Consider the following 15,458-nt stretch of genomic DNA (forward strand, 5'->3'; position numbering starts at 1 on the left):
TGAGTCCCGCACTGGGCTCCCTGCTCAGCGGGAAGCCTGCTTCTCCTGACCCTCGCCCTGATTCATGCTTTCTTGCTCTCTCTTAAATAAATAAAATCTTTATTTGAGAGAGAGAGAGAGAGAGAACAAGCAGGGAGAGGGAGAAGCAGGCACCCCGCTGAGTAGGGAGCCTGATCCCGGGACCCTGGGATCATGACCTGAGGGCAGATGCTTAATCGACCGAGCCACCCAGGAGCCCCTCAAATAAATAAAATCTTTAAAAAAACAACAACAACAAGAAGACTGTAACAAGAGACAAAGAAGGATACCATATAAGGGGACAATCTAACAAGAGAATATAAAGATTTAAAAAATTTATGCACCCAACATGAGAGCACCCAAATACATAAAACAGTTAATAACAAACATGAACTAATCTATAGTAATACAATAATAGTAGGGGAATTTAACACCCACTTATATCAATGGACAGATCATACACAAAAATAAACTCAAGATGGATGAAAGCCCTAAATGTGAGACCTAAAACCATAAAAATCCTTAAAGAGAGTGCAGGCAGTGATCTCTCTGACCTCAGCCATCACAACGTTTTCCTAGATATGTCTCCTGAAGCAGGGAAACAAAAGCAAAAGCAAATTATTGGACTACATCAAAATAAAAAGTTTCTGCACAGCAAAGCAAACGATCAACAAAACTAAAAGGTAACCTATGGACTGGGAGAAGCTATTTTCAAAGGACATATCTGATAAAGAGTATCTAAAAGATAGAAAAAACATACACAACAACCAAAACCCAAAAAATTCAATTAAAAAAAAGGACAGAAAACATAAACAGACATTTCTTTTTTTAAGATTTTATTTATTGATTTGAGAGAGAGAGTGAGCATGACTGGGGGGAGGAGCAAAAGGAGAGAGAGAGAGAGAGACAAGCAGACTCCTCACTCAGCAGGAAGCCCAATGTGGGGCTTAATCCCAGGACCCTGAGATCATGACCCAAGCGGAAGTTTGACGCTTAACCGACTGAGCCACCAGGTGCCCCATGAACAGACATTTCTCCAAAGAAGACATCCAGATGGCCAAGAGACATCACATGACAAGATCCTCAACATCACTCATCATTAGGGAAATGCAGATCAAAACTACAATGAGATATATCACCACACACCTGTCAGAATGGCTAAAATCAAAGACACAGGAAACAAGTGTTGACGAAGCTATGGGAAGAAAGGAACACTCCTGCACTGTTGGTGGGAATGCAAACTGGTGCAGCCACTGTGGGAACAGCACGGAGGTTCCTCAAAAAGTTAAAAATACAGCCACCCTATGATCCAGTAACTGCGCTACTGGGTATGTACCCCAAAATATAAAAACACTAATTCAACAGGATATATGCACCCCGATGTTTACTGCTGCATTATTTACAATAGTCAAACTATGGAAGCAGCAAAATGCCCACTGATAGGTGAACAGATAAAGAAGAGGTGGTATAGGGGCGCCTGGGTGGCTCAGTAGTTAAGCGTCTGCCTTCGGCTCAGGTCATGATCCCAGAGTCCTGGGATCGAGCCCCGCATCGGGCTCCCTGCTCGCCGGGAAGCCTGCTTCTCCTTCTCCCACTCCCCCTGCTTGTGTTCCCTCTCTCGCTATCTCTCTCTGTCAAATAAATAAATAAATAAAAATCTTTAAAAAAAAAAAAAAAGAAGAGGTGGTATATATACCACCTATCTATGGAGTATTAGTCATAAGAATGAAGTCGTGCCATTTGCAGTAACATCAAAGAGCTCCTTAAAGAGTATAATGTTAAGTGATATAAATCAGCCAGAGAAAGACAAATACTACATGATTTCATTCACATGCGGAATTTAAGAAACAAAACAAATAAGCAAAGGAAAGAAAAAATAAAGTCAAATCAAGAAACAGACTCTTACCTATAAAGAACACACTGATGGTTATCAGAAGGGAAATGGGTGTGGGGATGGAGGAAAGAAGGGATTGGGATTAAAGAGTATACTGATCATGATGAAAAAATAAGATAAAATGATTTAAAAAAAGAGAACAAACACGATACTAAGTTGTAAACAGCTGTAAATGCCATCGGGACTTGGGAGGTAATCTGTCATCTACAACATGAGTGCTGTACAAATGACAAGTAGTTGTTTTGTTTCTGATGAGAGAAGACCAACAGCTATAAGGCCTATGAGAAACAATGCAAAGCATTATAAAGGAAGTTGTGTGGTTGATTCACTGGAAAAAAATTAGGGTACACAGAAGGCCTTCCTGTAAGATGGTTAAAATATAGCCTGGAGGCAAAGGATGATGGAGTTGAACAGAAGGTGCTTTCACCATGGGACTGTGTGATTACCAGCTGCTTTCTGCAATTCCCTTTTCTCCCCTTTTCATTTCAAACTTTTTCTAAGTATTTTTAAGAAGTATTCATTCTTTATGCTCTAAGAATTGATATAAAACTATTCTCCTTCTGCTTATGCTTAATTTTGCTCTAATAATCACCCTGGTATTTATACTGTTTGCTGATTCTTCCTCAGCAGCTTTAAAAATTAAAGTGCCAAGAAAGGCAGAACATGTAAAATTGTCATAACAATGCTGACTCACAAGATCAACTCACACCTGGGAAGTGTCAAATCAATCAGGCATAATAAACAATCTGTAATATCAGGCAAACTATGAAACCATTAATAAAAATGTCAAATCCCTCAAAAATGACAGTACATCACAGCGCGAAGGAAATATGTTTGGTATCTAAGAAACATTTCCAAAAAGGGAAAGAACCAAAAGATTGTCACAACAAAATATAAAAGTAATCCTTTCCAGAGTAAGCTACTGCTTTAAAGTAGCTTTGAATGACTGCATAATTCAATACACTGAAAACTTACAAGCAGAAAAGTGGTTTTCTTGTTAAATTTGCAGATTCTAAATTCTCGTAATTGAATTGTTTATAAGATGAATGACATTTAAGGCTCACAAGAAATAACAGGGTTTTTTTTTTTTTTTTTCAAAGTTCTTGTCAATTCAGTTATGATAGATCCTATTTGTCTCACATCAACTGATCCTTCAACATATTAGCTTATAAAAACAGGGTAAACTTTATTAATCTGATAATGCATAGAACTGAAATTGTTGTGAAAGGTTGAATTAATGATCAGACTCTTTTTTAATCCTCTAGTTTTAATTAGTAATTATAAAGGGAAAAGGGGAGGAGTCTGGTATCATCCTGCTTGAAGAAATACAGATGGAAATGCTGTTGTAAAGAGGCACAAAACTTTTCCACATGTCTGTCCGTAAGTAGGAAAATGGAGAAAATGGATTAAAGTCCTCTTAAAATGAAATGGGAGGGGCGCCTGGGTGGCTCAGTCATTAAGCATCTGCCTTTGGCTCAGGTCATGACCTCAGGGTCCTGGGATCGAGCCCCGCATTGGGCTCCCTGCTCAGCCGGAAGCCTGCTTCTCCCTCTCCCACTCCCCCTGCTTGTGTTCCCTCTCTCGCTGTGTCTCTCTCTGTCAAATAAATAAATAAAATCTTTAAGAAAAAAAAAATGAAATGGAATAACACATTATCAGTATTCAAAATAAAATTCAAATCTTTGTTTAAGGGTATCAAAATCAAGGAAAACAGAGGAAACCTGTGTCTAAATGCTGCCATCTATCTACATTCCTACCTATTTTCTGTCTCCAGTTCATTCTTGCGTAGATTTGCATCATCCAGAAGACTCTGCAATAAGGCAATTTTTTCATTGTCTGAACCCTCTTGGTTAATTTTTAACATCTTATTCTCATGCTGAAGACGAATAAGTTTCTCCCTGAAAGAGCAAAAGAAAAACTGATTATGTGGCACATCAATACAATATCATTATCAAAATCCAGCTATGCATAATTACAGATTTCACACAGAAAACAGAAAGGAAAAACAAAATACCTGCAAAGAATTTAGCTCTTGTAACTGGCTAAGACATTACATTTCAGGTCTTTAGTACTTTCTTTTCAGAATGGATAATGTGAAGATAACAGCATCTTCAAATATTATGATTTGTAATGAATGATATTTCAAAATTTTATTTCCTTTTTGGTTTAAATGGTTAAGCTATGAATGCATTTATATATTTGTTCTTTGGTTCTCATCAAAAAACTTGACCTCTAATGCTATGTTCTTGAACCGCTAATCACTTGGTGTCAAGATATAATATTCAATGAAGAATGCCTTCAAGATATGCATTCTGCCCATTCCCATAAATATGCATAAATTGTATTCTTGCTAACAAGGTGTATTAGAGCTGCATCTGTTTACACTTATTCACAATCTTTTCATATCATTAAACATTATACATTAACGATAATGGACTACTTTAAATGACATGTTAAACAGTGTAGATGAGTTGTTACTTAATCAATGCCCAATTATTCCGAATTTGATTGTTACCACTTTTGAGCTTTAACAAGTTAATAACAATCAGCTTTACTGGTTATTTCCTTAGGATTAATTTCTGGAAAAGTAGTTTTGTGGATATTTGTAGACAATATTCACATTCTGCCAAATTGCTCGAAGGAAAAGTACCACCACAAGAAAAAAAAACGTGTGGTGATGAATGTTAACTTACTGCAGTGATCATTTCATAATACAGACATATATGAAATCATCAAGTTGTACACCTTCAACTAATACAATGTTATATTTCATCTCTTTTACCATTTCATTTTCTTTTTTTTTTTAAACATTTTATTTATTTGACAGAGAGACACAGCGAAGAGGGAACACAAGCAGGGGGAGCGGGAGAGGGAGATGCAGGCTTCCCGAGGAGCAGGGAGCCTGATGTGGGGCTGGATCCCAGGACCCTGGGACCATGACCTGAGCCGAAGGCAGACGCTTAACGACTGAGCCACCCAGGCACCACAACCATTTCATTTTCTTGATAGCTCTTCTGGAAACAGAGTATATTTAAATTTGTATTGAGTCATACTCAAAGAAGCCATTTTATTTGTTGAATTTTTATCATTTTTCTCTTCCTCAGATTAAAAATCCAACTGCATTAGAAGCATTCATAAATAAAAAAAGACCATGTCACAAGTGGTCCAATAATAAAGTACCACATCAGATGGTAGAAAAGTAAAAGGTATACAAGATGCTTCCACTGTTGGTGCTGCATTATACTCCTTTTGTTTGTCCTCCTTAAATAAATGCCAACAACAATAAATTAATATTGTTGTCATTTATTCAACAAGTAACTGAATGCCTATGGTAACTTTCAGAGTTCATAAAACTCTTACACAACCATTATTTCATTTAATACCCCTCAAAGATGTTATGGAGAGTCAAGGACAGTGTCAATTTTAAAAGGCGGCAAATAGGGGCACCTGGGTGGCTCAGTTGGTTAAGCAACTGCCTTTGGCTCAGGTCATGATCCTGGAGTCCTGGGATCGAGTCCTGCGTCGGGCTCCCTGATCAGCAGGGAGTCTGCTTCTCCCTCTGACCCTCCACCCTCTCATGTGCTCTCTCTCTCTCAAATAAATAAATAAAATCTTTAAAAAAGGGGGGGGCGGGCAAATAGTCCCAAAGAAGGTAAAAGCAATATTCAGGATTAATCATTCTCCTTCTGCTGGACACTTGGTGCCTCTCCCCTAATTTTTCATTCCTACATATCAAGCCAGGTATATAGTGAAATAAATGGAATTTTAGAAACACTATGACTAAGAAAGTAAGGTAATATTGAGGGAAGAGTAGTAGAGGTGGGGAGATATTTCTGTCTACTATATCTTTCCCAGACCATTTCATATAGTTAACAAATAAATCTTAGTGACTAATTTTGCAGGCTGCTGGCTAGGCGTAACCTTTGTCTTTAAGCCAAGTGGTTTCACTGCTAAATGTCTGGTAAGGATACCCAATCACGAATATATTAATTTGTCATGAATGTGTGAAATATTATCCTACTGAAGTGGGAAAATCAAGTCTCTTGGGCCAACTGAAGAAAGCTTCTAACATGCTGCAAACATGGACATTAAATACTGAGTTCATGTTGAAAGTGTCAGTAATAAGGAATAAGAAACTGATCCTCTTTATATTGCAGAGGACTAAGTTTCCTCCAGGAATACTGTGCAGTATGACTGAATTTCACGATCTCCTTACCTGATTTCAGGTGTAACAATCTCTGCTGCCAGACTATCTGAAGATTCTTGACTTCCCAGAGGCATTAACCCTATAAATATACAAATACGGATGCAAGGTTTAAGAGAGAGTACATTGATTTCTTTTAGTTTCTACATGAAACTCTACTTTAAGCGTTAATTTTAACATTTAAAGTCTTCATTTTAGTCAAGTAAAAGACCATGTCACAGTTGCCTTATATTATCACCATTTTAACAACTGTACAGTGTATAACTGAATGGCAGTAACTCCACTCACTATGCTGCGGAACCATCACCACTACCTACCTTGTGTCTGGATTCCTTCATTTAGCATAATGTTTTGAAAACTCAAACATATTGCAGAACTTATCAGAACTTCATTCCTTTTCATGGCCAAATAATATTCCATTGGATATGTATATGTATACAAATATATACATGTACATTTTCTTGACCCATTCATCTGCTAAGGAACATTTAGGCTGTTTCCATCTTTTGGCTACTGTGAATAATGCTGCTACGAACGTTGGTAAACCAGTTTCTGCTTGAGTCCTTGCTTTGAATGCTTTTGGATATTTACTTTGGGATGAAACTGCTGGATCATGTGGTGATTTTATTTTTAACTTTTTGAAGAACCCCCGAACTCTTCCACCAGTGGCTCCCCATTTTACATTCCTACCAGCAATGCACGAGGGTTCCAATTTCTCCACATGCCTCCCAAGAATTACTTTCCTTTCTCTTTTTCTGGTAATAATCCATTCCAAATGGATGTGAACCATCTCATTGTGGTTTTGATCTGCATTTCTCTAATGACATTGATACTGAACATCTTTTCATGTGCTTTTTTGCCATTTGTATATCTTCTTCGGAGAAATATCTATTCAAGTCCTTTACCCACTTGTGAGCTTAGTTGTTTTTTGCTGTTGTTGAGTTGTATAAGTTCTTTATGTATTCTGGATATCAATCACTTACCGAATATATGATTTACAAATATTTTCTCCCCATTTTATGGGTTGCCTTTTCACTATCAATACTGTTCTTTGATGCACAAAAGTTGATGAAGTCCAATTTTTTCATTTATTGCCTGTGCTTTTGGTATCAATTCCAAGAAATCAGATCCAAAGTATGATAATTTCCCCGTTTTCACCTAAAAGTTTTATAGGTTTAACTCTTATATTTAGGTCTTTTATCCATTTTGATTTCATTTTTTTAATATGGTATAGGGGTACAACTTCATGCTTTTGGATGTGGATATCCAGTTTTTCCTGTGGAGTATGTTGAAAAGACTTTCAGTTCCCCCACTGAATGGTCTTGACACCGTTGTTGAAAATCAACTGACCATATATATAAGAGGGTTTATTTCTGGGCTCTTTATTTCATTAGTCTGTATGTCTGTCCTTATGCCTATACCCACTGCTTTGATTGCTACCTTTTTATTAAGTTTTGAAATCATTAGGGTGAGTTCTCCAACTTTTTTCTTTTTCAAGACTGTTCTGGCTACTTAGGGTTCATTGACATTCCATATGAATTTTAGGATGGGTTTTTCTGTTTCTGCAAAAAATGCCAATAATATTTTAATAAGGGTTGTACTGAATCTGTAGATTGCTTTTGATAGTATTGTTATCTCAATACTTTTGTAGTTTTTAGGGTGCAAGTCTTTGCCTCCTTGGTTAAATTTATTCCTAAATATTTTATTCTTTTTGATCCTATTGTAAATAAAATTTTCTTAATTTCCTTTTTGTACTGTTCATTATTAGCATACACATATATAATTTATTTTTGCAGCTAATATAACTGAATTGCATCTTGCAACTTTGCTGAATTCATTTTATTAGTTCTAAGAGGTGTTTTTTGATTTTGGTGATGTCATCTGCAGTGATAGTTTTAGTTCTTCTTTTCCAATTTAGATTTTTAAAAAATTTTGCTCTAATTGCTCTGGCTAGAACATCTGTGCTATGTTGAATAGAAGTATAGAAGTGGTGGCAGTTGGTATTGTCTTGCTTCTGATCTTAGAGGAAAAGCTTTCAATCTTTCATCACTGAGTATGATGTGCACTGTGGGTTTGTCATATATGGCCTTTATCATGTTATGGAAATATCTTTTCTAGTTCTCTTCCTAATTTATTGAGGTGTTTTGTATGTGTGTGTATTTTATGATGAAAGGGTGTTAGATTTTGTCAAATGTCTTTTCTGCATCAATTGAAATGATCAGATGGTTTTTTTTCCTTCATTCTATTAATGTGGTACACTCTATTGATCTCCATGTCTATCTTTATGTCAATTTCATGCTTTTTAATTATAGTAGCTTTATAGTAAGTTTTGAAATCAGAATGTAGTGAGCTTTTCCGTTCCATGATTTTTTGTTGTTGTTGTTATACTAGCTCCTCTGTATTTTCATATAAATTGTTGGATCAGCGTGTCAATTTCTACCAAAGAAGTCTGCTTAGAATCTGATTGGAATTGCATCAAATCTTTAAATCAATAAAGAGAACTGCAATCTTAACTAGAGTGAATTTTCTGATACCTGAACATGGACTGTCTCTCCATATATCTAGATTTTTTTTTTTTTAATTTTATTTGTCAGAGAGAGGGAGAGAGAGCACAAGCAGAGGGAGCAGCATGCAGAGGGAGAAGCAGGCTCCCAGCTGAGCAGGGAGCCTGATGTGGGACTCGATCCTGGGACCTTGGGGATCATGACCTGAGCCGAAGGTAGGCACTTAACCGACTGAGCCACCCATGAGTCCCCATATATCTAGATCTTTATCTTGGCAGTGATTTATAGTTTTTAGTGTTCAAGCTTACACTTCTTTGTTAAACCTACTCCTGAGCATTTTATTCTTTATGATACTATTGTAATTTCATTTTCAGATTATTTACTAGTAGTACACAGAAATATAGTTGGTATTTCTATACTGATCTTGTATCTTGAGACTTTGCTGAACTTATTTACTAGTTCTATGATTTTTTTTACATCCTCCTTTCCAATCTGAATGCCTTTTATTTCTTTTTCTTGCCTGACTGCACTGCCTAGAACCTCTGATACTATGACGAATAGAAGTGGCAAGAGTGAACACCCTTATATGCACCCCTATGTTTATGGCAGCATTATTTACAATAGCCAAATTATGGAAGTAACCCAAGTGTCCAATGATAGGTAAATGGATAAAGAAGAGGTGGTATATATGGAATAGTATTTGGCCATAAAAAAGAACGAGATCTTGCCATTTGCAACAACATGGATGCAGCTACAGAGTATAATGCTAAGATTCTCTCTCTCCCTCTCCCTTGGTCCCTCCTTGCTCCCACTCTAAGAAAAAAAAAAAAAAAAGGAAGAGACAAACCTAAAAACAGACTCTCACTTAACTATAGAGAACAGACAATTATCAGAGGGAAGGTGGGTGGGGGGGGTGGATGAAATAGGTGAGGGGATTAAGAAGTACACTTATCTTGATGAGCACTAAGTGATGTATAGAATTACTGAATCACTATATTGTACACTTGAAACTAATATAACACTGTATGTTAACTATACTGGAGTTTAGTAAATAATAACAAAACAGAAAAAAAAAAGAGTGATCATCCTTGCCTTGTTTCTGATCTTAGGGGAAAAGCATTTAATATTCATCATTAAGTATGAGGTTAGCTATAGGTTTTTCATAGCTGTCCTTTATTAGCTTGAGGAAGTTTCCTTCTATTCTTAGCTTGCTAACAGTGTTTATCACAATGTCACCAACTTTTTAAACATAATGATATACACAACCCTCCATGTCAGGCATACAAAATATACTTCATTCTTTTTAATGGCTCTACAGGATACAGTTGAATGAGACTGCTAACTTCTAGACTGTTTCTAAATTTCACTATTATAAATGATGTTTAATTCATTAGGATACATTTTTAGAGCAAAACGGCTAGGTCAACAACATATATGTAAATAAGGTTAAAACATATGGGTTTATAGGTAGCAAAGAAACAAATGTGTAAGTTTACATAAGATGGTCTCTCTTGAGGATATAGGAGCTCAGAGTTAAAGAATTAAGGCTTAGGCTGATTCCTAAATTTTGGGAAAACTCATACAGTTGATTAGAGATACATGAAAGGATTACCAAGCAGCAATAAGGGTCCAATTACATTCAGAAATAGTTGTGTGTGCGTGTGTGTGTGTGAAAACATACATAATTTTCTCAAAAGCAAAAATCTATTACTGACTACTATAAACTAAAGAGCCTCTGCACAGCAAAGAAAACTATGAACAAGATGAAAAGGCAATGTACTAAATGGAAGAAAATATTTGCAAACCATGTGTCTGATAAGGGGTTAATATAAAAAACAACTCATACAACTCAACTGCAAAAACAACAATTAAGAAATGGGCAGAGGACCTCAATAGGCATTTTTTACAAAGAAGACAAACAGATGGCCAACAGACACAGGAAAAGATGCTCAACGTCACTATCAGGGAGATGCATATCAAAACCACAATGAGAGGTCACCTCACACCTGTTAGAACAGCTATTATCCAAAGGACAAGAGATAACAAGTTGTGAGGATGTGGAGAAAAGGGAACCCTTGTGCACTGTTGGAGAGAATGTAATTTGGTGTAGCTACTGTGGGAAACAGTATGGAGGATCCTTAAAGAATTAAAAATAGAAATACCATATGATCCAGCAATTCCTCTCCTGGGAATTTATCCATAGGAAATGAAAATACTAACTTGAGGAGGTATCTGTGCCCTCACTATTTACAACAGTTAAGACATGGAAACAACCTACATTTCCATTAATTGATAAATGGATAAACAAATTGTGGGGGGGGGTGTGTGTATATATAAATATTATTCAGTCATAAAAAGAATGAAATCTTGCCATTTGTGATATTATGAACCTTGAGAGCATTATGCTAAGTGAAATAACTCAGATATAGAAAGACAAATACTGTGTGATCTCAATTCTATGTGGAATCTAAAGAAAACAAAACAAAAAACAACACCAAAAAACCAAGCTCATAGAGAACTGACTGGTGGTTGCCGGAGGTGGGATGTGGAGGGTGGGCAAAATGGGTGAAGGGTTCAAAAGATATAAACTTCCAGATACAATATAAATAAGTCACAAGGCTATAATGTACAGCATGGTGACTATAGTTAATAGTACTGTACTGCATATCTGAAAGTTGCTGAGAGTAGATCTTAAAAGTTCTCATCACAAGAGAAACAAATTTTTTAACTGTGTATGTTGATGGATGTTAATTAGACTTAGTGTGGTGATCATTTCACAATATATACAAATATCAAATCATTAGGTTGTACACCTGAAACTAACATAATGTTATATGTCAATTATACCTTAATAAAAAAAAGAAAAAAGAGAAAATAATTGTCTTTAGCTGGTCCTGGTTAATTTGGAATAGAGAAAAAAACTTTAGGCTATCTGAATTAGGGTTTGACAAGCTTTCAGCATAAGGAAAGATGGTGGTGATGAAAACATAGTTAAAATGGCTGCTAGACAGGCTGTGTAAGCTAGAAAACGAGGCCAGAAGAGAGCTGTCCAGCTTACCAACAGAAACAACAGAGAGGGGGTTAAAGGTGCAATGTAATCCGTAGAAGGAATGAAGAGAAAAAGGAGGGTATAGTCAGAGGAAAGGAAGAATTCCAGTTTTGGGTAACTGAAAAGCCAAGGGCTTGTTGCTCCTAGAGGGGAGCAAACAACTGTGAAGCTGTACAAGTCACTGTTTGGGCTCCAAATCTGCCAGCATGGTGACAAAAGTGGTAGGGACTAACCCTGAGCTAAGTGCTGCTCCTTTCCTACGAGAACAGCAGAGTTCTACTTTAGACAGAAGTCCTGTAATGGATTGATATCCACCCCATATCTCAGGTGGAAAAAAAAAAAAATCACTGACTTAGAAAGTTTGACTTTTAAAGAGGTCATAAGAAACTTTCCAGAATAAAACTTTCCAGGTTTATTATTAACACAAATGATTTAACAAATGTTTATGCTTTTGACCTGATAAAATTCAAATATTTAAATTAAAATAATAGGCAAGTAAATCTGGTCTCATTACTATAGCCTGTTTACCATAAAATCTGGCTAACAGTTTAGAATTTATATCAACTTCACAGCCTGTTCACTAATTTTTCATTTTCATCCATTGTTGCAAGCACTTTAAAATGAATCTAAAATTAAAAAAAAAATGTATGTATTTATTTGAGAGAGAGAGAGAGTGTGCAAGTGGGGGGGAGGGGCAGAGAGAGAATCCTCAAGCAGACTCCCTGCTGAGCATGGAGCCCAACATGGGGCTTGATCCCAGGACCCTGAGATCATGACCTGAGCCAAAATCAAGAGTTGGCCACTCAACTGACTGAGCTACCCAGGTACCCCTGAAGCTAAAATTCCTACTGTTATCATAAGAAATAAATAATCTTGGTTACTGAACTGTTTTTACCTTGAGTTGTGAGCTGTCCTTCTTGAGCCTGTACACAACGAAGCTCTTCAATGGTTTCCTTCAGAGAATCCCTTTCTGTTCTTAACCTCTGGAGGGACATTAAAAAGAAGAAAAGTTAGCTTCAAGTTTTATGAATTTATTCATCGGTGGTCTTCGCCTTACTAAGAGAATGATGAACAGCAGTGAAAATGGGCATGTTTCACCTTTTAATCTTCCACAGAAAGATCATAATAAAAGGAAAATATTACAACAAACTTTTTCCCATTCAATAATATTCAATATCTAGTATGTGCAAGGCAATGTTATTCAGTTAAACATAAGAAAAGTGTCTACTCTGTCCTTAACGTAAGTACATTATACAAATAACATTCCTTTCATTAGACATAAAAAAAAATCAAACAGCAAAGACTTTAAATATTCATAAACCATTACAAAGTAAAAACATTTTTAGAAGATTCAAAATATGCTGAACAACAAAAAGAATTGTGTCCTCTGTATTAATTCTAAAGAAAACAAAAAAGCTACACAAATTTATAGAAAGTAATGAGCAAAACAATGTATAAGAAGCAACAGTGGTAGAAAAGATAAAGATATACAAAAGAAATTAGTGGAAATAAAATTATTCTTTTAATCTTTTATTTTAGATTTATTTCTGAAACACAAATGTAAATCTTCTCTAATTTAAAAAACAAACAGGATCTCTAATTAAAAAATTTATAAATAGAAGGAATTAAATATCATTATCTTAATTTTAGCAGTGCTCAAAACCAAAATGCCTTATTATACTCACATCCTTTTCTTTTTGAAGACTGTCAACTTTTTCTTTTAGCCGCTTATATTCAAAATCTAATTTATCTGCTTTCTTCGATTCTTCAGATAATCTATTTTGTAGTTCTACTACCTGATTCAGAAAGGTACCATTAATTTGTATAATTTGAAACATTGAAAATTTTCACTATTTTCTTCTGCAAAGGTATGAAAACTCCCTCCCCCCAAAACACAAAAAAAAAAGAAAAAAAAAAAAAAGTGTAGGATATAGCAGCCTACCCCAACAGAGAGAACTAGTAACAAACATCTACCCAGACATTATGGGTTCTAAAACCAGATCATCCAGAATAGCAATGTACAAAATTACAAAAGAACCTACAGGACAGCTTCCATTTCCTGTTATACAGATAACAAAGGAGTCTGAAACTCTTTCAGCACAAAGCCAAAGAAACACGAGGGGAAAAAGTCCAATTGCAGAGCTAAGCTTACAAGAAAGTAAGGGAAACCCTCAGGGGTGAAAACTGCAGTGAGAAGTTTGTATGGAAGCTATGCGGTACCATGAGGCATCCACCAACTGTTAATACCAGGAACCTAGAGCTTTGAATTTAAAGGAAGATGTGGTTGTTAAACCACCTTGGGCTTTAAAAGGTGCTGAGTCAGTAAACAGGCAGGTTAGGAAAAAATCCATTAGCTGGAAAAAGCAGTAAGGAAGACTGCCTGTCTTACAGTGAGTACTCTGGGTCTAATGAAGTGTAACTTGAAATTTTGATTCTAACTATGGCCTGCTAATATGTAGATTTGTTGACATTTTTTACCACATGCCTTATCTGGCAAATCCTAACTCAAGCAATTAATTTAGTCTTGGTTGGTAGTGCTGTGAAATATCTGGCCTAAACAAAACATATGTTGTCTGGAGGAACACAATATCAACCCAAACCCCCAAGTATTCCCAAAGAGAAAGATGAGCCAAATCAAAGAGCAAAGGCCATAAAGAAGCTACTATGAACACCAGTTAGAAAAACATTAACAGCACCAACAACAACAAAACAGTAGAATAAGACCTATAAAGATTTGATTGGAATTATCAGTTATAAAATGTGAGGTTTAATGCATAAAGAAAATAAAGACAGAAATCTAAATTATGAAATACATAAAGAAAATAAAGGCAGAAATCTAAATTATGAAAGGAAGATGATCGGGCAGGTTTGAAAGAATACTCAAAGAGAACTTGAGGAAAGAAAAATACTATCATTGAAAAACAAAGTATAGTAAGCCACAGATCAAAATAGGTAGAATTCATGTATTACAGAATTGTACTGCAATATTTCTAGTTGTAGATTCCTTATTTATTTTGTAATTCTTTTTTTTTTTTTTGTAATTCATTGTTAATACTATCTCTGATGTCCTTCATTAGTTCTAAAATTGTTCAGGCATTCTTTTTTTTTTTAAGATTTTATTTATTTGACACAGAGAGAGCACAAGGAGGCAGAGGGAGAAGCAGGATCCCCGCTGAGCAGGGAGCCAGATGTGGGACTTGATCCCAGGACCCTGGGGTCATGACCAGAGCTGAAGGTAGACACCTAACCTACTGAGTCATCCAGGTGCCCCTATTCAGTAATTCTTTTCTTCAAATAATGTCTTTCTGTAATTCTTGCTGTTCTCTCTTCTGTAACTCTAATTAAGTCATCTCATTTTAATATTTTTAAATTTCACATATAGTTTCTCTGAGGTACTTTTATTTTGGGTAATTTTCAGTCCACATTCAAGTTCACTAATTCTTTCAACTTTATTGTGTACTGAAAATATCGTAATAAAATGTTGGGAAGAAATGTATCCAGCAAAAAAACTTGCCAGTCATTCATGGTGTACAGAGCTATTCTATTAAAACTTCTTCAACTGATTTTAAGCTAGTATATAGTTTTGATGCCAAAATCAGATCAGGAAAGTATGAGATAGAGAACTTCAACTGAATCAGAGAGGAAAAAGATTCCAAGTAAAATGAACAAAGCAAATCTAACAATGTGAAAACAACAAATCCTCAGTGACTCTATGAGGTTTAACTCAGGAATGCAAGGATGGTTTAAGCATCAACAATCCGTTAATATAATTCATCACATTAATAGAAA

General features: G+C 35.8%; 1 protein-coding gene across 6 annotated transcripts in view; it reads right to left on the reverse strand.

Moving 5' to 3' along the window:
• Positions 1 to 15,458, reverse strand: part of HOOK3 (hook microtubule tethering protein 3) — a 104,987-nt gene that overhangs the window by 30,480 nt on the left and 59,049 nt on the right. For all 6 annotated transcript variants that reach the window (XM_032413300.1, XM_032413301.1, XM_032413299.1 and 3 more), the window contains 4 exons: positions 13,355 to 13,465; positions 12,565 to 12,652; positions 6,129 to 6,198; positions 3,670 to 3,810 (listed from right to left, as the gene is read on the reverse strand). In XM_032413300.1, the coding sequence (XP_032269191.1) occupies positions 3,670 to 3,810; positions 6,129 to 6,198; positions 12,565 to 12,652; positions 13,355 to 13,465 (410 nt within the window). The remainder of the gene's footprint in view (positions 1 to 3,669; positions 3,811 to 6,128; positions 6,199 to 12,564; positions 12,653 to 13,354; positions 13,466 to 15,458) is intronic.

Source organism: Phoca vitulina, unplaced genomic scaffold (assembly GCF_004348235.1).
Source record: "Phoca vitulina isolate PV1807 unplaced genomic scaffold, GSC_HSeal_1.0 scaffold15, whole genome shotgun sequence".
In the NCBI taxonomy this organism is placed as follows: domain Eukaryota; kingdom Metazoa; phylum Chordata; class Mammalia; order Carnivora; family Phocidae; genus Phoca; species Phoca vitulina.